Here is a 26,043-nt window from a genome sequence, read left to right as displayed (position 1 = left end):
TTGAATTTGTGTAATGAAATCTCTCAAAACACAAAGATATGAACAATTATCCAGTCTAATAACACAGCAAGAAACATGCGTCTCACAAACTTACAGGGCACATTAGCTTTATTTTATACTTAGCTACTCAGATGTTGCCAGTTCTACTGAGAAAGTCCACCATGTCATGCAGCTTCTTGTTGATGACTCCACCATGAACTCCCTTCTGGCCCATCAGAAACATCAAAGCTTTGGAAGATTTCCCAATACAAAGGCTCTTTCCCTCATCACCCAGTGTTCTGACATCCATCGAGGGATCCTTTTCCAAAAGCATGTTGTCTCGGATGATGGAATACTTCTTCCCACCAATAGTTATGCCGTTTTGGAGGATAGACTTCCGGTCTTTGTCGATGATCACTTCAACTTCCTGAGCTGTAATCTGGCCTAAAACACCATCGCTTCTGCACGCCCAGATGGTTTTGTTCTTGGGAGTGCATCCAACTATAGCGATGTCTGCAATGGTGCTATCTTGTAGAACATCTGCAACATATTTTTTCCAGTCCAACATTGGTGTACTACTTGTCATCGACAAAAGGAACAGTGTGCTTGGACAGCAGGAGGGCTGTGAAATGAAGCACTCGACCAAAACCAAAGCTCAGCAGAGGAAAAACACTGATGTCATGCAAGCTTTTATGACATTGCCTTTACAACACAAGTACTAAGCTGGGAGACTTACCCAAGCTCAGAGTAATTTAGTTTTCATCTTTTTTTCCCCCTCCTTTTAGCTATTCCATCATGTTTGCACTTTCTGAAATTTGGAATCAGGAAAGCTGCCAATTACCCACGTCTATGGAATTCTCTTGGAGATTGGGAAACTTAGAGATAGGGAGAGTTAGTGCACTGAAGTGACAGGAAGAGGACTTTAAATGGGAAGCACAGGGATAAATGATGGTGGTCTGCAATGGTGCATGTGTAGAAGATATTTATGGCCTTGGAAGCAGATCTTGGAGTAAAGCTGCAGTTCAACACATTTAAGTCCTCTCTCCATTATATGGCTCACACTTGTAGCTGGAGTAATTTCAGTGATCTCTCTTCACACCTTCATTACATTACTTCTGTGGTGCCCTAAGGATCTATCTTGAATGCCTTTCGCTAGTTGGAATATCCTAAGAAATGATGGAAGAGGAAAGATGAATGAGAAATGAAAGATGGTGAGAAATGGTTAGGAGCGGCTTTTCAAACTTCTAACGAGAGGAAACAGGACATCATCTAAGATTGAATCTTGAATAGTCTGATAGCACTGAAGTTATGGGGGAAAGAAGTTAGAGAATGAAGGAAGATATATAATGCTTGGGTACACATCCGCACATTCAAAAGAGATTAGGATGATCTACTTGATATTAGGTGGAGATTGAACCATAGGTTACCAGGATCATGAATGACCAAGGGTCCCTCACTTATACCAATTTAGAAAGAGTGGCATGAGGACAGGAGATAAATTCCTTGGGAACTATGTGAAAGAATGGCCTTGGTCCGAGTTTCAGTGAAAGCTCATAGTTCAGAGAAGGTTGTTAAGAGAAAAGATCATCACCATCACCATCATCACTGTGCCCCCTTTGGGAAACAATTCCCTGTCATGGACAAGTTGCAATCTAGAAGGTGCAACACCTGAATAACTTGTGCTTCAGTTCACCAGTTCAATTACTGAGACAAAGTGGAGTTGAGCATTCATTAACTCAGACCCAATTACTGACTGAAACCAGAAAAGTCAGCAATCTACAAAAATCAATATAAAGTTTAAATTTACAATGATTTTGATGGCACATTTGATTATACAGTTTTTGTACAGCATTTTTATCAGCAATTTGTAGTTCATCATTGACAATCCACTGTACTACTGGTTCCATTTCAGTAGCTCCAATTACATGTAGAAAAAAAAGGGGAGAATTATCATAGAAGTATTTGAGTGTTGACAGAATCAATGATTAAAGAATACTTGGTACCTATCTCAGTTCCAGTGTTCCAACTGTACCTGATTATACGACAGGTTGTTGGGTGACAGAAGAGTCATAACTCATTGTGGTTCAGACCTCCCTTTGAGAGTCTAGCCAGAAGATCCTGCATATGCTTTTTTACCTAAAACAAGACAGTGCAAGTGTGATTATATTCAGTAATCACTACTGCTCATTAATAACATCTTCCCTGGTTGTTTTTCAATACCACCAAGTTGGGTAAAACACAAGTACAGATTTGAAACCACAAAAAAATCATTTAAAGGGGAAGGGATTCAATTACAAGCCAAGATATAGAAGGCAGTTTCTGGATTTGTGGCACAATAAGCCAAGATAAGAACATGAACATACTGATCAGCATCAGATTCCTGGATGGTCCATCAACACTTAACCTCACTATTTTCCTCTCTTTTTGCACTACTTACAATTTTTTTATATTCCTTATTATAACAATAGTATTTTTATGTATTGCACTGTACTGCTGCAAAACAACACGTTTCACGACATACATTCAGTAACCACTTTATTAGAAACACCAGTACATCTGCTTATTAATGCAAATATCTAGTCAATCATGTGGCAACAACTCAATGCACAAAAGCATACAGACATGGTCAAGAGGTTCAATTGTTCAGACCAAACATCAGAATGGGGAAAAAATGTGATCTAAGTGACTTTGACCGTGGAATGATTGTTGGTGCCAGACTGGGTGGTTTGAGTATCTGATCTCCTGGAATTTTCACACACATAGTCTCTAGAATTTACAGAGAATGGCTCGGAAAAACAAAAGCATCTGAGCGGCAGTTCTGTGGGCGAAATTGCCTTGTTAATGAAAGAGGTCAGAGGAGAATGGTTAGCGTGCATCAAGCTGACAGGAAGGCGACAGTAACTCAAACAATAACATCACAACAGTGGTGTGCGGATAAGCATCTCTGAGTGCACACACGTCAACCCTTGAAGTGGATGGGCAGCAGAGAACCATGAATATACTTAATAATTACTTTATTAGGTGCTGGAGTTACTAAGTAAAGTGGCCACTGAGTGTCAGTGATAAACCTGATTCTGAACAGGGATCATTTTCCACTTCCCTGTTAGACCGATAGTATTGCATGGAGCTTATGTTATAGGATCCTTGAACTGTTCTGGTACAAAAGCAGGTCATTCTGCCCATCAAGTACATAGTAAATTCCAATCTGCCACATTCCCATGCCATTTCCCCATAGCTCAACAAATTATGTTCTTTCAAGTATCTAACCACTTCGCCCTCAAGTGCTTTAGGGGGTTTCCAGATCGTAACATTACTTAGGTTAGCTGCTCCATCTGCAAAAAGTGGAATTTCCTGGTTGCCACACATTTTAATTCCTATTCCCATTCCAAGATGGCAGTCCATGATGAGGTCACTCTTAGGGTGGTGGAACAAGACCTCATATTCCATCTAGGTAGACTCCAACCTAACAGTATGAACATCCATTTCTCCTTCCAGTAATTATTTCCCACATCCCCTCCCCTATTCTTCCATTCCCTATTCTTGCCTTGTACCTATTTTCCTCACCTGCCTATCACCTACACTTGGTGCCCCTCCTTATTCCCTTTAATCTTTGTTTCACTCTCCTTTATCAAGTTGATCCTCTCCAGTCCTTTACCTTTCCCACCCACCTGGCTTCACCTATCACCTTCCAACTAGTCCACTTCCCCTTCCTCCACCTTTTAATTCTGGCATCTTCCCCCTTCCTTTCCAGTCCTGAAGAAGACCCTCAACCCAAAGCCTCAACTGTTTGTTGTTTTCCATAGATATTGCCTGACCTGCTGAATTCATCCAGCATTTTGAGCATTGCTCTGGATTTCCACCATTTGCAAAATCTCATATTTATTATTATTATGGCTTTATTTAGTTAATTGAATTTAAACTCGGGTGCTGGCATTAAATGGAAGTCCTACTTCTCACAAGTGGACTGAAAGAACGCATGGCACTATGTCAAGGAAGAGCTGAGAAGTAAGCCCATTATACATGCTGAAAGATTAATCAGAAAATGCAGTGAAAACTCAATAGCTCTGTTCAGACTGGAAATAGAAGCAGGGTTAACATTTCAGGTGGATGACACATGAAGCAAGGCCATCAATCCAAAGCATTAACTGTTACTCTCTATGCAGGTGCTGCCCAACTGAGCTCTGTCAACAGCTGACATTTAAACAATCCACATCCTTTAGCCTTGGAAAAAAAAACAAGATAACCTGCTAATCAACATCGCTTGCAGGTCAGACAGCCACATTTTGTCTACTGCGGTAGTGAAAACACTTCAGTCTGTTGGTTAGGAAATGTAAGAACTGCATAAAAGAAAGTGCATTAAGCCACATGTGACAAGTAGTGACCTTCTCCTACAGGGTTGTCCAACACATATTGTCCATCCACTACAACATTCTGCAGATCACCATTAATAAGGAAGTTAACAGCACTTAAGGAACAACTAAAGGAATGAGTCAGAGATTGAACACATCTTGTGCTGACCTCCCTGACTTACATCCATATGTTAGCCAGCAGAGAGACAGAGAGAAAACTACACAGTTACAAGCCCTTCGGCCCACGACTTTCTGCCGTCCCTTTAACCTACTCGAAGATCAATCTAACCCTTCCCTCCATATTTCTACCATCCATGTGCCTACACACCAAATGTCACAACATAAGCCAGTGATATTAAACCTCACATTTCAAAGTAAATTTATTATTAAAGTACATATATGTCACCATATACAACCCTGAGGTTCATTTTCTTGTGGGCATACTCAATAAATCCAATAATCATAATAGAATCAATGATAGACTGCACCAACTCTGAGTACAACCAGTGTGTAAGAGATAACAAACTTTGCAAATACAAAATAAATAATAATAAATAAATAAGCAATAAATATCTAGAACCTGAGATTAAGAGTCCCTGAAACTGAATCCATGGGAATATTTCAGTAAAGGTACAAGTAGAGTTGACACAGGATAAGATAGGACAAAGTCAGCATAGTTTTCTTAAGGGAAAATCTTGCCTGACAAACCTGTTGGAATTCTTTGAGGAGATTACAAGTAGGATAGATAAAGGGCATGCAGTGGTTGTTGTATATTTGGATTTTCAGAAGGCCTTTGATTAGGTGCCACATTTGAGACTGCTTACCAAGTTAAGAGCATCAATGGGGACGGGAGAGGTTCCAGAGGATTGGAAGGTTGCAGATGTTGTTCCAGTATTCAAGAGAGTAGAGATAGCCCAGGAAACTATAGACCAGTGAGTCTTACTTCAGTGATTGGTAAGATGATGGAGAAGATCCTGAGAGGCAAGATTTATGAACATTTGGAGAGGCATAATATGATTAGAAATAGTCAGCTTAACATTGTGAAAGGCAGGTCATGCCTTACAAGCCTGATTGAATTTTTTGAGGATGTGACTAAACACATTGATGAAGGTAGAGCGGTAGATGTAGTGTATATGGATTTCAGCAAGGCATTTGACAAGGTACCCCAAGCAAAGCTTATTGAGAAAGTAAGGAAGCATGGGATCCCAGGAGACATTGCTTTGTGGACCCACAACTGGCTTGCCCACAGAAGGCAAAGAGTGGTTGTAGACGGGTCATATTCTGCATGGAGGTCGGTGACTAGTAGTGTGCCTCAGAGATCTGTTCTGGGACCCCTACTCTTCGTGATTTTTATAAATGACCTGGATAAGGAAATGGAGGGATGGGTTAGTAAATTTGCTAATGACACAGTGGTTGGAGGTGTTGTGGATAGTGTGGAGGGCTGTCAGAGGTTACAGCGGGACATTGATAGGATGCAAAACCGGGCAGAGAAGTGGCAGATAGAGTTCAACCCAGATAAGTGTGAGGTGGCTCATTTTGGTAGGTCAAATATGATGACAGTATTAATGGTAAATTTCTTGGCAGTGTGGAGGATCAGAGGGATCTTGGGGTCCGAGCCATAGGACACTCAAAGCTGCTGTGCAGGTTGACTCTGTGGTTAAGAAAGCACATGATGCATTGGCCTTCATCAATCGTGGGATTGAGTTTAGGAGCCAAGAGGTAATGTTGCAGCTATATAGGACCCTGGTCAGACCCCACTTGGGGTACTGTGCTCATTTCTGGTCGCCTCACTATAGGAAGGATACGGAAACCATAGAAAGGGTGCAGAGGAGATTTACAAGGATGTTGCCTGGATTGGAGAGCATGCCCTATGAGAATAGATTGAGTGAACTCGGCTTTTTTCCTTGGAGTGACGGAGGATAAGAGGTGACCTGATAGAAGTTTATAAGATGATGAGAGGCATTGATCGTGTGGATAGTCAGAGGCTTTTTCCCAGGGCTGAAATGGCTAGCAAAAGAGGACACAGTTTTAAGGTGCTTGAAAGCAGGTACAGAGGGTGGGCTGGCTGGTGGCACAATGACATCGGCGCTGGAGCCGGGAGCGGAGGTTCCCGGGTTCGAAACTAGTCGGGTCCTCTCCCGAGTACGCTTTCCATCCGTGCCGGGTTGAGTGTTGAGATCGCAACTCGACCTCGTATAATAAAGGGAAAATACTGTGAAAATGTCTGTGTGAGGGGTGGCGCCCCACACAGTCTCTCTCTCGCTCCGCGCCTTGTAAAAAAGCCATGAAAAAGACATCATCACGGACGCACACACGGACGCGGACATGCAGATGCACGCGCACGCAGACACACAGACTCGCATGCACGCAGGCACACGCCAGAAAAAAAAGAAGTAGGTACAGAGGAGATGTCAGGGGTAAGTTGCTTTTTTTTTACGCAGAGAGTGGTGAGTGCGTGGAGTGTGCTGCCGGTGACAGTGGTGAAGGCAGATACCATAGGGTCTTTTAAGAGACTCCTGGATGGGTGCATGGAGCTCAGAAAAATAGAGGGCTACGGGTAACCCTAGGTAATTTTTAAGGTAAGGCCATGTTTGGCACAGCTTTGTGGGCTGAAGGGTCTGTATTATGCTATAGGTTTTCTATGTTTCTATGTATTACAGGAAAGTTACTGGCATGGGTACAGCATTGGCTGATTGGTAGGAGGCAGCCAGTGGGAATAAAAGGATCCTTTTCTGGTTGGCTGTCGGTGACTGGTGGTACACAGGTGTCGGTGTTGGGGCCAGTTCTTTTTATGCTGTATATCAATGACTTAGTTGATGGAATTGATGGCTTTGTTGCCAAGTTTGCAGATGATATGAAGATTGGTGGAGGGGTAGGTACTGTTGAGAAAACAGGAAGGTTGCAGAAGGACAGATTAGGAGAACAGGCAAGAAAGTGGCAAATGAAATACAATGTTGGAAAATGCATGGTCATGCACTTTGGTAGGAGAAATAAATGTGCAGACTATTTTCTAAACGGGAAGAAAATCCAAAAACCTGGGATGCAAGGGGACTTGGGAATCCTTGTGCAGAACACCCTAAAGGTTAACTTGCAGATTCAGTCTGTGGTGAGGAAGGCAAATGCAATGTTGGGATTCATTTCAAGAGGTCTAGAATATAAGAACAGGGATGTGATGCTGAGGCTTTATAAGGCACTGGTGAGGTCTCACCTTGAGTACTGTGAACAGTTCTGGGCTCCTTATCTGAGAAAAGATGTGCTGACATTGTTGAAGAGGGTTCAGAGGAGGTTCACAAGAATGATTCTGGGCATGAAAGGATTATCATATGAAGAACGTTTGATGGCTCAGGGCCTGTACTCGCTGGAATTTAGAAGGATTTGGGGAAGGGGGGAGAATCTCATTGAAACCTTTTGAACGTTGAAAGGCCTAGACACAGTAGATGTGGAAAGGATGTTTCCCATGGTGGGGGAGTCTAGCACAAGGGGGCACAGCATTGGGATAGAGGGATGTCCATTTAAAACAGAGATGCAGAGAAATTTCTATAGCCAGAGAGTGGAGAATTTGTGGAATTTGTTACCACAGGCAGCTGTGGAGGTCAGGTCACTGGGTATATTTAGGGCAGAGATTGCTAGGTTCGCGATTGGCCATGTCATCAAAGGTGATGGGCAGAAGGCCAGGGAGTGGGGCTGAGGAGGGGAAAAAAAAAGTCAGCCATGATTGAATGGCAGATCAGAACTCCATGGGCCAAATGGCCTAATTCTGTTCCTATGTCTTATGGTATTGAGTGAAGTTATCCTCTTTGGTTCAGAGGTTGATTGTTGAGCAGTAATACTGTTCCTGAACCTGGTGGTGAGAGTTCTGAGGCTCTTGTACTTTTTTTCTGGTGGCAGCAGTGAGAAGAGAGCATGACCTGGGTGGTGGGGTCTCTGATGATGAATGCTGCTTTCCTGTGACAACGCTCCATGTAGATGTGCTCAATGATGGGGAGTGCTTTACCCCTGATGGAATAGGCCATACCTACTATTTTGTAGGATTTTCTATTCAAGGGCATTGGTATTTCCATAGCAGGCTGTGATGCAATCAGTCAATATAATCTCCACCTACAGAAACCCGATTCTGATACCCAAGAGTCTTTTAAAAGCCCCTAATTATCTGCCTCTATCACCACTCCTGGTAGTGCATTTCACTCACCTACCACTCTGTTAAAAAAAAACGTGCCTCTGACATCCCGGTGTACCTGCTGGCAAACACCTCAAAGTTATGCCTCTGTATTGGCTATTTCTGCCCTAGGAGTAAGTCTATGGCCGTCTACTCTGACTATGCCTCTTATCTTATAAACCTCCTATCAAGTCACTTCTCATCCTCCTTTGCTCTAGAGAAAAGAAAAGTCCTAGCTTGCTCAACCTATCCTCATAAGACATGTACTCTAATCTAGACAAGATACTCTCTAAAGCTTCTACATCCTTCCCATAATGAAGCAGCCAGAAATGAACAATAATAATTACGAAGTCTAATATGATTCAGGACCAAACTACCTTTCTGATAGTCTCATGGCCACAAATTTAAACTCTGTTCCCCTCTAGAGTCGGTGAGCCTCAGCTGTAGTGGGTTCCAACATGAATCACACTGAAACAATTTGCCTTAGATACAGTGGCATGCAAAAGTTTGGGTATCCCTGGTCAAAATTTCTGTTACTGTGAATAGTTAAATGAGTAAAAAATGACTTGATTTCCAAAGCAGATAAAGTTAAAGATGACACATTTCTTTAATATTCTAAGATTACTTTTTTTATTTCCATCTTTTACAGTTTCAAAATAACAAAAAAGGAAAAGGGCCCCAAGCAAAAGTTTGGGCACCCTGCATGGTCAGTACTTAGTAACACCCCCTTTGGCAAGTATCACAGCTTGTAAATGTTTTCTGTAGCCAGCTGAGAGTCTTTCAATTCTTGTTTGGGGTTTTTCGCCCATTCTTCCTTGCAAAAGGCTTCAAGTTCTGTGAGATTCTTGGGCCGTCTTGCATGCACTGCTCTTTTGAGGTCTATTCACAGATTTTCGATGATGTTTAGGTTGGGGGACTGTGAGGGCCATGGCAAAACCTCCAGCTTGTGCCTCTTGAGGTAGTCCATTGTGGATTTTGAGGTGTGTTTAGGATCATTATCCTGTTGTAGAAGCCATCCTCTTTTCATCTTCAGCTTTTTTTTTTTACAGACGGTGTGATGTTTGCTTCCAGAATTTGCTGGTATTTAATTGAATTCATTCTTCATTCTACCAGTGAAATGTTCCCCTTGCCACTGGCTGCAACATAAGCCCAAAGCATGATCAATCCACCCCCGTGCTTAACAGTTGGAGGGGTGTTCTTTTCATGAAATTCTGCACCCTTTTTTCTCCAAACAAACCTTTGCTCATTGCGGCCAAAAAGTTCTATTTTAACTTCATCAGTCCACAGGACTTGTTTCCAAAATGCATCAGGCTTGTTTAGATGCTCCTTTGCAAACTTCTGATGCTGAATTTTGTGGTGATGGTGCAGGAAAGGTTTTCTTCTGATGACTCCTCCATGAAGGTCATATTTGTGCAGGTGTCGCTGCACAGAAGAACAGTGCACCACCACTCCAGAGTCTGCTAAATCTTCCTGAAGGTCTTTTGCAGTCAAACAGGGGTTTTGATTTGCCTTTCTAGCAATCCTACGAGCAGTTCTCTTGGAAGGTTTCCTTGGTCTTCCAGACTTCAACCTGACCTCCACCGTTCCTGTTAACTGCCATTTATTAATTACATTACAACTGAGGAAACGGCTACCTGAAATCGCTTTGCTATCTTCTTATAGCCTTCTCCTGCTTTGTGGGCATCAATTATTTTAATTTTCAGAGTGCTAGGCAGCTGCTTAGAGGAGCCCATGGTTGCTGATTGTTGGGACAAGGTTTGAGGAGTCAAGGTATTTATAAAGCTTTGAAATTTGCATATCCTGGCCTTTCCTAATGATGATTGTGAACAAGCCATAGCCCTAGTAAGTTAATTAAGGTCTGAGACCTTGGTAAAAGTTATCTGAGAGCTCAAATCTCTTGGGGTGCCCAAACTTTTGCATGGTGCTCCTTTCCTTTTTTTCCCACTCTAAAATGGTACAACACAAAAATAATACACTAATCTTGCTTAAAATGTTGAAAAGAATGTTTCACCTTTAACTTTATGACTTTTGGAGATCAGTTTGTCTTCTACACACTTAACTATTCACAGTAACAGAAATTTTGACCGGGGTGCCCAAACTTTTGCCTGCCACTGTACTTCAACTGCATCTCCCACATCTGTAGCTTAGAAAGACAAAAGAATCAGATACTCTTCCCAATAATCTAGCATTCTCCAGAATCTGGATGACACATTTTCTGCACTATTGCATGTAATACAATAAGTGGCTCTGTCAAAGGGAGAACAGGAAAGAAAACCAAGTCAGATCCCAAACCATCATCTTTCCAGAGTTTAAATGTATATGGAAATGTCATCACCTGCAAATTCTCTATATCATTCTTCACTTTAACTCAAAACAGGCCCTTCAGCCCAACTTGTAATTGCCAACCAAGATTCTTATCTAAGGTAGTCCCACTTGCCCACGCCTGGCCCGCACCCCTTGAAACCTTTCCTATCCATGGATCCATCCACGTACCGTTTAAATGTTAATATACCTGCCTCCAGCATTTCCTTGGCAGCTCATTCCATATATCCACCACAATCTGGAAGACACAGTTGCACCTCAAGATCCTATTAAATCATTCCCCTTTCACCTGAAACCAATGCCCTCTAGTTCTTGATTTTTCAATCTTAGCAAAAATACTGTGTGCATTCACTGTGTCCCTTGTAATTTTATACTCTATAAGACTACCATGCTCCTACACTCTGATGAATCAAGTCCCAACCTGCTCAACCTCTCACCATAGCTCCTGGCAGTTTAATGGTAATTCTTCTATGGCAGGGTGACCAAAACTGAACACAACATTCCAAATGCAGCTTCACTAATGTACAACTGCAACATAATAACCCAACGACTATACCTAATGTCCCAACTGATGAACACCAGCATGCCGAAGGCATTCTTCACCAACCTGAAGTAAATAGCTGCTTTGTTAATAGCACCCACTTACCCATGGATAAAAGTCTTCAACATGCTCCATTCCACAGCATAGGAAGCGATTGGCAACACAAATAAAGAATTAATTATTGGCATGGAGGGGACTCGTTTACCTTATATCCGAGTTCTTTAGTCTTTTCTGTCAGCATTTTATACTTTTCTTTGTTTCTAGACAAATGTTCCTTGTCCCCAATAGACTCCACATGTTTAAGCTTTTGGTGGGATAAATCCAGCTGCTCCTGATAATGTTGGTGCTTCTCAATCTTTGTCTCAAAATGTTTCAGCTCCTCCTAGAATTGATCAGATTTTTAAGCAAAGGTTAAAGATACTGTTGTTCCAGACCAGCTATCAAATTCAAGATGGCACAATTTAGTTAGATTTTGTTTCTTTTCCCCCAGATCATCGGGATGGCATTGGGGACAGACAGAGGAGTTAGGGGTTAGGCATGGTGACATGGGGTATTCAAAGGGAAGCAGCGTGGGCTGATTGGAGATTGAGGCCTAGTGTTCGGGGTCCCATCATTCGTGAATCCGGTATTCAGTGAGGGAGGCTTTAACAGAAAGCAAGAGATCCTGCAAATCTTGTGTGATGCACACAAAATGCTGGAGGAACTCACCAGGTCAGGCAACATCTATAGAGGAGTAAATAGTCAATGCTTCGGACATCTTGTCATTTCATCAATTGTATCCCTTTGCCTCCACTTATCACCTCACAGTCTCTCATGTTGTCTCTACCCTTCCTGCTCCACTGTCTCCATCTGCCCATCAACTCCTTCTCAGATGAATCCTTCTATCACTTGCCAGCCCTTTGCCCTTACTTCTTCAATCTGGCTATCATCCTTTTACTCTCTCAACCCTGATGCAGGGTCCCAATCTGAAACTCTTTGCCTCCACAGATACTGCCCAACCTGCTGAGTTCCTTCAGTAGCTCGTTTATTGTTTCAGATCCTAGCAGATGCAGTCTCTTGGGTCTTCCCCCGCAGGCTGGCTTACCTTAATGGAACCCAGCTCATCATCTGAGAAATTTGACCGCTTTGCCATATCCCATAGCTCAAGTACTCTTGGCTCAGAAAACTCTGAATAAAAAAGGAAATTCAAGATTGTTTAATGTCATTTTCAGTACACAAGTGTAAAGGAGAAAAAATAATTGGTACTCCGGATCCAAGGCAGCACAAAAAGAAACAGAATAAGATAAAGGACACAATAACAAAACAAAAAAAAACCACAATAGATATAAATACATAAGATAGCTTATAGACATAGATCAATTGTATGTCCACAAAGTGACACTAGGCACAGGAGTATCTGTACACAAGGTGACTCTGACAGGAAATGATAAGGTGAGTGGAGGTGTTGATCAGCCTTACTGCTTGGGGAAAACAGATTTTGAGTTTAGTGGTCTGTTGTGGATATGATGCAGCCTCCTCCCTGATGGGAGTGGGACGGAATGGGTAGGATCCTTCATGATGTTACTGGCCCTTTCCCAGCATCTTTCTGTATACACGTTGTTATGGCTCTTACTGATAATTATTATTGAAACAAATTTTCAAAGAGATGACACTTTTCCTAGAATACTCATTATTTCATCGCTTTCACTATAAAACGTGAATGTGGGAAAAAAGAAAAAGCACAGCAGCATCTGATAATAAATCCTGATGTCACCAGCTCCATCATGGGCACAACTTCAAAAGGCTATGCCTCAAGAAAATGGCATCTATCACTAAAGACCCTCACCATCTGAGACATACCCTCTTCTTATTGCTACTATTGGGGAGGAGGTATAGGAGCCCGAAGATCCACACTCAATGATTCAGAACAGTTTCTTTCCCTCTGCCTTTGGTCAATAAACACCATCTTGTTACTTTGCAGTACTTTTGTAATTTATAACAATTTTATGTCCCCAAAGTCAAATTTAATTTATTATCAAAGAATTCATATGTCACAAAATACCTTGAAATTAATTTTCTTGCAGGCATTTACAGGAAAATAAAGAAATACAATAGAATTTGTGAAAAGCTGTACATAAACAAAAGATGACAAACAGTGCAAGCAAAAATAAATAAATAAAACTGGGAACATGATTTGAAAGTGAGCCTGTAAGTTGTGGAATCAGTTCAGATGCTACTGCAAAACAACAAATATAAGTGATAATAAATTTGACTGGTTCTCAACAATTTAAATATTTAAACTTTACTTTTATTTTAGATTTCTTGCATCTGGAGTTTTCATTTCCAAGAAAAAAAAAATCAGTGGCTGAAACAATGGAAGCAAACAAAATAGGAACAGGGGAGCTCTTATATGCAATCAATCAATAGCATCATCTCTCTCTGTAACATTTCATACCCATTCCTGAGAGCTGCTGAACAAACTCTGCTGCTTCAAGCTCCTGCACTTATTTTTTATTAATGCAAATGCCTCTAGAATCCACATCGAAGACACACATCTTACCAATGGAGGTATCTTACCGCTATCCCCATCGTACCCTTGGTGGATGAGTTTGCGTAGACGCTCGAAACTTTCTTGGACATTACGGTGCTTATTTTTTAACTCTGCATGCTTGGTGTGTAGTAAATCTTCCTTGATATGGGATTCCAAAGGGCTGATCACATTCTCACGTATATCTGCAGAAAAAAAACTCACAAATAAATCATGGAAGCATAATTTTTCATTTCATTTTAAAATCTTTTTTATTAAAGATGAACAAAAACATTAAGGTAATCAAGTCAACATGTCAATATGTACAATGGAGAATTAAATTACCAAAGGCAGGAGGAGAAGATGGCGGCGCGACGCAGCGCGCGCAGCTCTCCGGTGAAATGATATCGTATTTGTAAGTAGGATGCCGTGCACAATTCTGATTTGATGGAGACATACGTGAGAAGCACAGAGGAACGTCTGGAGAAACTTCTGAAATGCCCTGCTCGCTGCCGCTGCTACTGTGTGATCGAGAATCTCCGCAGGGAAGGCCCCAAAATCCCCGGCTTTGCCTGTTGCTGGCGACCGAGGCTGGGGTTGAAGCGTTCGGCAGAGACGGTGCTCGGTACACGGTGTCGGAGGGCTGGTCGGAGGCTCGAAGTTTTCGGACGACTCAGAGAAACACTGTGGTTGGGCGTGGCAGGGAGAGTTTTCTTCCTTCTCCCGTCTACATGAGATGTGGGGCTTTCGAGAGACTCTGAACTTTTTTTTACTGTGCCCATGGCCTGTTCTTCATCAAGTTATGGTATTGTTGCACTGTTGCAACTATATGTTATAATTATGTGGTTTTTGTCAGTTTTTCAGTCTTGGTCTGTTCTGTGTTTCTGTGATATCACACCGGAGGAATATTGTATCATTTCTTAATGCATGCATTACTAAATGACAATAAAAGAGGACTGCGTGTCCTCATAATCTAATCTAATAACTGATCAACAAAGCTAAACAATATATCAATAATAAGAAGAAAAAATAAAGTGTTAAGAATATTTTTTAAGGGGAAAAAAAAAATCCCTACTAACTAAAACAAAAAAAACCCCTGCCAACAAAAAAAAGGAAAAAAATCCATTGGGAGCACAACCCCGGAGCTATACGCCATACAAGCTTCCATAAAAGAAAAACATCAATCCACCAACTCAAATCCATTTAAACAAGAATCAGAAGGAAACCATCTTAATTAACTCAAATCAGATGATAGCAGAAAAAAAAACTTACTTACAAATAAATCATGGAAGCATAATTTTAAAGGTAAATGGTGGGAAGTTTATGCATTATTCAGAGGTAGCTTTTTCTACATTACGCATTGAGCGGTGAGTGTGTTGAACGTGCTGTAGGCGTGTTGGTAGAGGCAGATACATTAAGGACACAAGAAAATCTTAAGATAAGTAAATGGATGAAAAAAAATGGACGGCTATGTAGAAGGTAAGAGTTAAATTGATCTTAGATCTTTAAAAGGTTAGAACAATATCAAGGGCTAAAGGGACTGCAATATCTTGTGCTATGTTCCATTTCCGCCAGCATATACACGATACATACTATGTAGTACTAATTAGTGTAAAATTTGCCAAAGCAACATACTTAAATGCTATTTTTGCATTTCCTAGTCCTTTAATGTTTTTGTTCGTATGTTCAGCTCATTTCTTCATGTATGTGGTAATCTTTTATTGACTTCAATAGACATTATTTTGGTACCACTGTGTATTATGCTTTTGGTTATTGAAACATTTCATTAAATTTCTCCTACTAATTCTGTGTCTATGTCTTCCACTGTATAAAAAAATCTTGCTCTATTTTAAAACTTCTCTTGGTTTGCCTTGGTGTTCTTTGTTCTAATATTTGAATATTAAATCTCACATCAAAACTAAACTCCAGATATCTTAAGGTAATGGACAGAAAAGTTCAGTTAATCCTGGAAAAATAGTCTCCAAGTGCCTTGGTCAATTGAACTGAACCAAGTAAAATTAAAACAATTACTTGCAGCAATATCACAGTAACATAGCATAAGAGAGACAACATTCACAAGAAAAACTTCAAATTATACAAGAAATAACACAATTAGCACAAAAAAAAAGTCCACTGTAGTGCAAAGTAGTCATAGTGTTGAGATACCCAGAATATGACCTCTTCTCAATGCTGCCATCGGGGGAGGTATAGAAACATGAAGGTACAAACTCAACATTTCAGGAATAGCTTCTTTCCCTCTGCCATCAGATTTCTGGATGGACATTGAACCCATAAACACTACCTCAGTACATTTTTTTCTTCTCTTCCTGCACTACTTATTTATTACAGTTATCCAGGATTACTACTTGCTGGGTGACCCTGACTACATTTATAACTAAAACAATTGATAATACAGAAACAGGTTTTCATTGCAGTACCTTCACTCCTGCTGACAGTCTCTCTCAGGATGTGATACTCCTCAATCTTGTCCTGGTGATGGAGAAATTCACGCCGCAGTTTTTCAACTTCTTCATCATTAAACTTCCCAGATGTTGTTGCCTATCAAGAAGTCTAAGAGTTAAAAGTGAACTTGCACTCTGTGTTTAAGCTCATGTTAGGTTTACTCCCCATCAGCTTTTTAAGTGTACACAACTAAAACACACAAAATGCTACAGGAACTCAGCAGATCAGGCAGCATCTACGAAGGGGAATAAACAGTTGGCATTTCGGGCCGAGAATCACTCATCAGAATGGAAAGGAAGAGGGAAGACGACAGAACATCACCAGCTTGATCCTTCTTGGACACTGCAGCATCTTCAGTTATGGTCAGTTGTGACAGAGAAATTAAAACTCATTTCTGGAGAAAGGAAACAAACTGCTGGAGGAACTCTGTGTGTTGGGCAGCATCAGTGCAGGCAGAGAGATGGTTGCTATTTCAGATTGGGAACCAGCAGAAGGATGTAGCTGGAAAATAGGATGAATATAAATAGGTACCAGACAGGAAGCATGGACATGGTAGACTGGCTTCCCTGCTGTATGACTCAGCATTTTGTTGTTGCAATAGAACTACGCAGGAACATGTAAAAAGGCTAAACAATGAGACTAAATGTGATGTGACTGTCTTAAAAAACTATGAAAGGTTTTAAGCAAACAGAGAGAACATACTTCCATTTATATGAAGAGCAAAACTAGCTAAGTATTCAAGAAATCAAAATAGAAATCTGTTATTCAAGGATTGATGGTAATCTGGCATGAAACACAAATGAATAGCTCAGGCAAACAGATGAGATGCTTTTAGGAGCTTGGAAGGCACGTTGGTGTAGAAGATTTTCCAAAGATTATTTGCTAATTAGACATTCCAGTATTGACCAGAGTGATTACAACACATACTCATACTTCCTCTATGACTCAAGGCCATTTGGCCCACTAACACTTTGCCAGTTCTCAAAAGCATTCTCAGTTTCATTTTTTGAGATTCATTTTCTCATGCCCATCAACTCTGGCCTAATTCTCAGTCATCCTCCTAATCACGAGTGCATATTTACAAAAATCAAACAGGGTCTTTGGGATGTGGGAGGAAACCAAAGCACTTGGGGAAAACCTACACGTGCAAACTACATACTGACTGCACTGGAGGTTAAGATTACATCCAGTGTAATGTTTTGAGTGTAGTTTAAGATTACACTCAAAACTACCTGCCAGGTCACACTACACTTAAGTCCCTTCTAAATCCATTTGGACACACAGAGACAAAAAACTTGTTCAAAATCCTAGACCAGTTAAGCCAAATGGATCTTCCTGGTGATTAACAATAACTCAAGACCATATGTCCCCTCAGTCACCACCTTCTGCAAAGGACATCAATCTGGATTTACTTCAATAACACATTATTCATTATGCTGCTCTGAGGGGTAGCCCGATAGCTGGCTGGACTTTTCTTTTGTAATAATGTGCAGACCTCCTTTAGATAAACGATGACAACCTCAGTAATTGTGATTAATAATTTAAATCAATATTGCTTCATTTTTATTTCAGAAACCTTAATACCAACCTTATTCCATAACTTCTCTAGTTTTGGATCATCAAATACATCATTTTTAGAATCTGATTCTCTGATGTAATTTGATTCTGAAGGCTTGGGATCCTTTCGCCCATCAAGTTTGTACTTTGTGAGGATGACTGCAAGGAAAACATAATGGCAGAGCTTACTCATCAAACTATATTACTTCATGTGAAAAACTGTAAGCTGTATTAGCTGTGCCCTGAACAGGAAAATGTTTACCCCATTCACAAGGATACAGCTTCAAGCTGATTGCCAGTGGCCAAAGTTTTATTCAGCGGTAGGACATGGGCTCAGTGGTGTGGATGGCGGTTAATGACCGCCCCGAACTAAGCAGCTACCTGAGCTTTAGATTTAACTACATCTTGCATCAACAGGTCAAGCCTGGCAAAAATGGCAGCATTCCTCATGTAAAGTACAAGTGAGGTCAAAAAACTACCGTGCAAGATTGAGGTAAAGAAGTGAACAGAATAAAATAGTTAACACATAACCAATGTGCTTGAATGCTGAAATTTTTACAATGTTTAGAGACCCAAAGTTCCTTGCTACAAATACGTAGTAGCCAATCTGTACACAACAACAAACAGCAATGAAATAAATGATAATTTATTGACCAGACCATTAGAAGAAGTTCAATGCCTGTGGCAACAATTAATCCATGGATATTGTTCCAGTCTCCCTCTGCAACAGAAATATCCAGCAAGTACTGACATTGCACTATATTGCTTGGTATGCCGTCTTCAAATCTTTACCATCATTGATGGACAAAGTCATTTTGGGGTCCAGGAACGCGGCTCCCTAAAAGTGGCTGCACAGGTTGAAAGAGCTGTGAGACGGTGTATGGCATGCTTCTTTCTTTAGTCAAGATGCCAAGGCAGGATGTTACACTTTTTAAAAAAGAGATACAGTACGGATCTTTCTGGCCCAACAAGCCGTGCCACCCAGTATCCCACCTATTTAACCCAGCCTAATCACAGGGCAATTTACAAAGACCAATTAACCAATTGTGAATTGTGGAAGGAAACCGAACAACCTGGAAGAAATCCACCCTGACACGGGGAGAACGTATAAGCTCCATGCAGATGGCACTGGTATTTAATTCTGAACTCTCTCGCCCCAAGCTGAAATAGCGTCACGCTAACCACTACACTACTGTGACACGTTGTAGGCCAAAGTGACTGTCTGTGCAGTACTATTCTATGTTCCAGAGGAGTCATCATACTGACCTACCCCTTTGCCCACTCAGATAAATGCACAGAATCACAAGAGCCAGTGGGGTATTGTCAGTGTCCTGACTGATATTCATCCCTCAAAGAACAGTGCAAAAACTGGTTAACATATCTCTTTAAGTACATCACTGACAACATTTCACTGACTGAAAAGCACTTTGGGCATACAGAGATTGTGAAAAATGCAAATATTCCTTTTTGTTCCAGAGCAAACCCATGCAAATATTCCTTTTTGCTTCAGAGCAAACCCATGCAAAATACTTGTCTTCTTATGCTTAATGGCTATGGATGTGGGGAGGGAGAGAGTCTGTTTGAAACCAAAATGAATGTCGAAGGATTACCATTAAGGTTTTGACGCAGCCTTGCTTCCTTCTCACCATCTTCATCAAGACCATCGACCTTTAACTTCTTCCAGTGCAGTTCATCTTTCTCCTGGATCTTCAAGTCACTGTGAAGCTCAGCCAGTTTTACTGGAGATAACTGGAGCTGCAGAAAGAAACAGGGGAACATGATTGTTGTAAGGTGGTTCCAAAGCAATGTTGGATTAAACTGTACAGTTGTTACTTTCTCAGTAGTTTGCCAGCCGGTATTTTATATTGATACCTATGCAATTGTGTGTTTTCTAGTAGTTACTATTCTTTGCGTTATTTTGTAAGTTTCTTAGATATTGTATTATTTGAACAGGGGATATCTGATAGGTTAACTCCCATCTACAAATATGAATGCAATGTCTGTTATCAATGGTTTCAGAAAAGCACATTGACTTGCCACCTTTTCTTTTTTCTTTTTGTTCCTTCTTGACATTACTATTAGAATCTTGCTACTCCCCATTTTTAACTCCTTTGTTCTCCTAGCACTTAATAAAACGATCTTCAAGTAACAGGTTTTATGCTTCATTCTTGACATCCGAAAGAACGTTGTATCAAAAATATCAAATTCCAACAGCAGCAAAGGGAAAACACTCTGGGAACTGAGATTGAATTCTGAGGGCCAAGCACTGCCAAAAAATTCATGTACTGGAAATGTCACAAGGTATAATGGCATATAGAGTGTTGCATATCAATCCACAGGACAAACAATCAGGAGATAAAGACAAACTGTAGTTAAGAGAAAATCCTACTAAGTCTGCAGTCAAGCAGAACAATGTCCAGCTACCAGGTAAATTACACCAGTAATGTTAAACAAAGCAAGACTCTAGTTAATAATAAATACTACAAAAAATTAAGGACCTGGGTTAAACTTTTAAAATATTAACCAAAAGTCATAGAACACTACAGCACAGAAGCAGGTCATTCAGCCCATCTAGGCTGTGCTGAATCAAACTTGCCTAGTCCCATCGACTTATACCCAGATCACAGCCGTCCATACCCGTCGCATCCAAATCGATGTCACATCCACCACTTCCACTGGAAGCTTGCTCCACACACTGAGTGAAGAAATTCTCTTTTATGTTCCTCTTAAATATTTCATCTATCACCCTGAACCCATGATCTCTAGTACCACTCAACCTCAGTGAAAAAAGCTTACTTGCAATTACCCTATCTATGCCCCTCATAATTTTGTATACCTCTATCAAATTGCCTCTCAATCTTCTACTTTTTAGCGAAATAAATTCCTAACTGATTCAACTTTTCCCTATAATTCAAGTCCTCAAGTCCTGGGAACATCTATGTAAATTTTTCTTCACGACCCTATCTACCTGTGATGACACTTTCAAAGAATTATGGATCTGTATTCTCAGATCCCTTTGTTCAACTGCACTCCTCAATGCCCTAATGCTCAACATCTGAGATCTATCCAAAGTACAACACCTCATATTTGTCTTCATTAAATTCTATCTGCCATTTTTCCAGCTGGTCAGGATCCCAATGCAAGTTTTGATAGTCCTCCTCGCTGATCGCTACACCCCCAATCTTGGAGTCATCCTCAGATTTGCTGATCCAGTTTGTCACATGTAACCCTCTCACCGTAAGCTCGTAATGAGTTAGCTATTTCTGTGAATAGAAGCTAATAGCAACATAACTCAACAATGCATGGGGAATAATAACAAAAAAGTAATTTCCAATAAATAAACATGGCTAGAGTAAATATGATTCAGATAAGCACAAAACATAACAATTTGAATGTCTTTTAAAGGGAAAGTAGGACTGTTACCTGTATGAACACTGACACACCCATGCAAATTTACTGTTCACCAGGAAGCAATAATTTAACTCACACCAGTATAAACTTAAATTGAAATTGTACTGACAAACTATTTTAAACTATAACAAAGACAATAATACTAAATATCACAAAATTTTAAAAAAGGACCATCATATATATATATTAGTCAATAACATGTTGTGTAATCTGGCTTGCTTCACTTAGTTTACTCACGGTACGGAAGAATTCTGACTGAAAACCCAGACCAAATGAAACATAAATAAATATCTATACAAAACCTAGGACAAGGCTTTGAACTTTCTCCAAGGTCATGTGCTAACTACAAGTTATCCGCACATTCTCCGTGAGACCATTGTCTGCACGAGGATTTTCTGACAGTGGTATCTGTCCTATCAAATGGGTTCTGTGAGCGTTTCACCATGTTCTGCCATGTTTATCGTCCGTTTCCATTTTCCTTCTATCTCCTTCTTCGATCCCATACTCTCTCTAGAATGCTCCCAGGCCAAATTCTATTAGCTAATTCAACAACCCTAACTTATTAATCAACAATTTTTAAAAGTTTAAACAACAAAAATTAAATACTTGATTGTATAATGTAACCAAAAGAACATTAATTGCATTTTGAGAAAATCTAAGGAAAATAAAACACCCAGAACTATATTAATAAAATAAAGCACAGCCTTAAACCAGGGCATAACACACATCATCATCCAGATCACTGAGACAGATGATAAACAACAGACCCAGGATGGATCCCTGCAGCACACAGGTCTCCACTCAGACAGGCAACCATCTACAACGACTCTCTGGCGTCATCCGCGAAGCCAGTGTCTAATCTAATTTACCACCTCTTCTTGAATGCCAAGTGACTAAACCTTCTTGACTAACCCCCCGTGAGGGACCTTGTCAAAGGCCTTGCTAAAGTCCATGTAGACAATATCCACTGCCTTGCCTTCATCAACTTTCCTGGTAACTTCCTTGAAAAACTCTGTAAGATTGGTTAGACATGACCTACCACGCACAAAGCCATGTTGGCTATCCCTAATCAGTTCCTGTTTATCCAAATATCCGGTCCTTTACAATATCTACCAATGACTGACACACTACTGATGTCAGGCTCGCTGGCCCATACTTTCCTGCCTTATTCTTAGAGCCTTTTTTAAACAATGGAATATTAGCTACCCTCCAATATTCCAGCACCTCGGCCATGGCTAGGGATGTTTTAAATATTTCTGCTAGGGCCCCTACAATTTTTGCACTAGCCTCTCACAGGTTCTAGGGATTTATCCACCCTAATTTGCGTCAAGAAAGCAAACACCTCCTCCTCTGTAGTCTTTATAGGGTCCATAACATCACTGCTGCATTGCCCCACATCTATACACTCGGTGTCCATCACCAAATAAACAGAGGCAAAAAATCCATTTAAGATTGCTACCATCTCTATCGGCTCCATGCACAGATTACCACTTTGATCTTCCAGAGGACTAATTTTGTGCTTTGCAATCCTTTTGCTCTTTATATATCTATAGAAGCCCTTAGGACTCTCACCTTGTCTGCTAGACCAACCTCAGCTTCTTTTAGCCTTCCTGATTTCCTTCTTAAGTGCATTCTTGCATTTTTTATACTCAAGTACCTCATTTGCTCCTGCCTGCCTATACCTGTCAGGCACCTCCTTTTTCTCAACCAGGGCCTCAATATCTCTCAAAAACCAAGATTCTTAAAAGCTGTTACCCTGGTCTTTAATTCTGACTGAAATACACAAACTTTGCACTCTCAATTTTACTTTTGAAGGCCTCCCAATAACCAAGTACAACTCTGCCAGAAAGCGACATATCCCAATCCACACTTAAAACACTGGAGGAACTCAACAGGTCAGGCAGCATCTACGGAAAAGAGTTAACAGTCGATGTTTCGAGCTGAGACCCTTCTTCAGCACTGAGAGGAAAGGGGGAAAATGCCAGAATTAAATGGTGGGGGGTGCGGGGGAAGAGCGGAAAGAGGCTGGTTGGAAGGTGATAAGTGAAGAGCACATGACTGAAGAGTTGGAGGGCAGCAGATATCACACAGGGGAAGCAGTGAGAGAGGGTTTCACTGAAATCCCATCGAAGGAAAGATGTAAACTTCTTCAGGGTAGGCGTCCTTTGATGTGACTTCGCAGTGGAGTAGTAAATCATAATAAAAAGAAAATCTGCAGATGCTGGAAGTCCAAGGCGATACATACAAAATGCTGGAGGAACTCAGCAGTCAAGCAGCATCTATGGTAAAGAGTAAACAGTCGACGTTTCTGGAAAGTGATAGGTGAAGAGCACACGAAGAGTAGAAGGCAGCAGAGATTAGAGGGGGAGCAGTGGGAGTGGATTTCCATCATGGTGACAAGCCTCCTGAACATCACAGACATCTTCAAAAGGCAGTACCCCAAAAAGGCAGGATCTATCATGAAGGACCCTCACCATCTGAGACAAGCTGCCTCCTTATCACTACCATCAGGGAGGAGGTACAGGAGACACAAGACCCACATCCTATGTTCTAGAAACAGTTTCTTCCCCACTGCCATCAGGTTTCTGAATGGTCCATGAACATATTACAAGGAAAGAGCTAAATGTGATTCCTCCTTGGTACATGCTAAAATAAATGGAAGTCCGTAAGACAAAATGGTGTTAGCTTGGAATAGGATTGTTTTGAAAAAGTACAAGAGAACTAGTCCACTAAAGGTTGTGACAAATTCAAGGGAGTTCAAGTCTGCAGCCATAATAGTGGATAATAGTGAAAATATGTTTGTCTGGGCTAGAGGTCATAAGAGATAAAGTTGGGGGGGGTGGGGAGGCTGGTACCATTTAGCGATGGAAAAGTACTAGTGTGAGAGGTTTTGAAGGATATAAAAAGGGTCAATTCCTTTGCGAGTTAGATTTAGAGAAGAACGAGCTTTGTCTTTGACTAAGTCATGACTGGTGCTAATGCTACAAGCTGGAGAAAGCAGACAAGTATGTTGAGTAAGGGTTTAGAGTCTAGAAAGTGGGAAAGGCTGCATGAAGTTTGTTGACATTCTGCAAATCAGCAGGTTTAGTGGATAAGTATTATTTTGATTTCTGTACTGCTGATACTGTAGACATCTGTTTTTCTTTCTGAATTGTGTTTGTGCTAGTTCTAAAGGTGTTTACTGGTGGCCCTGATCATATGTGCAGTGTCTCCTTTGTTTGTGAATATATCTGTGGATGTCCCGAGTTGAATCAAAATATACGGAACAAGTCTCAAAACAATTTTCATTACACACGTGAACACAACACCATGGTGGGGTAGCGGTTAGCACAATGCTGTTACAGCTTGGGGTGTTAGAGTTCAGGGTTCAATCCCAGTGTCCTCTGTAAGGGGTTAGCACATTCTCCTCATGAAATGTTTGGGTTTCCCCTGGGTGCTCCAGCTTCCTCCCACAGTCCAAAAACATACAGCTAGGTTAGTGGATTAATTGGTCATTGTGAATTGTCCTGTGATCAGGCTGGGGTTAAATTGGGGGTTGCTGGTGGTGTGGCTCCACACTATCTCCAAATAAATAAAACCTCTCCAGCCCTCTTTCGCACTACTTTTTAAAAATATTGTAATTACAGTAATCTGTTATGCCTGCACTGCTCACATGAAACAACACATTTCATGATTTAATTCAGTGATTCTGAACTTCACTGGCTCCATAAATCAGTAATACGTAAGCTGTCAAACTCACCCAGGAATGACAGCCAACAGCAGTGTCCAATCCCCCACCTCCAGTGAAAACAGTGTGAAATCCTGAGATTTGATCACTTTGAGTAGACCTATTCCTGCGGACTTCGCAGATTTAGTCACAAGTTGCTGACTCACAGGAAACACTCAGAATTAAAACTCAGAGAGTCAGTGGTTAAACACATCTGGGAAATGCAGGAGGAAACAGTCCTAAGTACATCAGACACTCTCTTCCGTCCCACAGCACTCATTTCTCCCCTTACACCATCTTCATTCACCCCACCAAGCCTCCCTCTTCCAGCCCATTCCCCAGCCCTCAGACTGCCCTCATTCCTCCTAATACTCCCCTCCCCCATCCAGCCAACTTTGAACTTCCCTCATAGACCCACATCACCCAACCCTCCCCAACACTTCACTCACCCCTCCCCCATACACTCCCAGCCCCTGGCCTGCATTTCACCCCCGGCCCTCAATCACCCCTTGTCCCCACCCTGCACACCTCCCCCGGCCCTCACTCACCCGCTGCGCCTTGTCCCAAACCTGGTTGAGTTTGGCAATTCTAAATTCGTTCCCCGTCTTCCCCGCCGTGGCTGCCTCCTCGTTCTTGTACCGAGAGTACTTCTCGGCCGCCTGCGGCCGGACCACCATTAATCCACCCGCCAGCAGCATCCACCGCAGAAAAGTCACCGCCATCGCTCCCAATCTCCCCTTCCGTCACCACGGCAACCGGCACCCCAAAACAATACGCATGCGTCCGATGATCGCAAAGCTTGCTGGGCTACCCCTGGAACTACAATTCCCATTGCGTCTTGCGCTGTCAGACAGCGACACCAAGAGGTGAGGGTGGATATTGTACCTCCAACATCTACTTTGACCAGTGGGTCCTTGGAGATTCATCTCCAGCCCTGGGGTTACCACAGACCCGGGAGACGAACATCGCGCAATGGGCAGCACCAGTAAGATTGATAAATTGATTATCTACTGTAACATAGAACAACACAGCATGGGAACAGACCCTTCATTT

The 26,043-nt window shown here is 41.4% G+C and overlaps 1 protein-coding gene across 1 annotated transcript; it reads right to left on the bottom strand.

Moving 5' to 3' along the window:
* Positions 1-1,306: 1,306 nt before the first annotated feature.
* Positions 1,307-25,772, bottom strand: lrpap1 (low density lipoprotein receptor-related protein associated protein 1). Its single transcript, XM_063049520.1, has 8 exons — positions 25,539-25,772; positions 19,484-19,628; positions 17,905-18,032; positions 16,292-16,412; positions 13,904-14,059; positions 12,432-12,514; positions 11,553-11,729; positions 1,307-2,115 (listed from the first exon to the last, which is right to left on the bottom strand). Exons 1-8 carry the CDS (start codon positions 25,710-25,712, stop codon positions 2,047-2,049), a joined length of 1,053 nt encoding a protein of 350 aa, XP_062905590.1. The 5' UTR covers positions 25,713-25,772; the 3' UTR covers positions 1,307-2,046.
* Positions 25,773-26,043: the final 271 nt, after the last annotated feature.

This window comes from Mobula hypostoma, chromosome 5 (genome assembly GCF_963921235.1).
Source record: "Mobula hypostoma chromosome 5, sMobHyp1.1, whole genome shotgun sequence".
In the NCBI taxonomy this organism is placed as follows: Eukaryota; Metazoa; Chordata; class Chondrichthyes; order Myliobatiformes; family Myliobatidae; genus Mobula; species Mobula hypostoma.
This window is presented reverse-complemented; position numbering and strand designations above follow the sequence as displayed.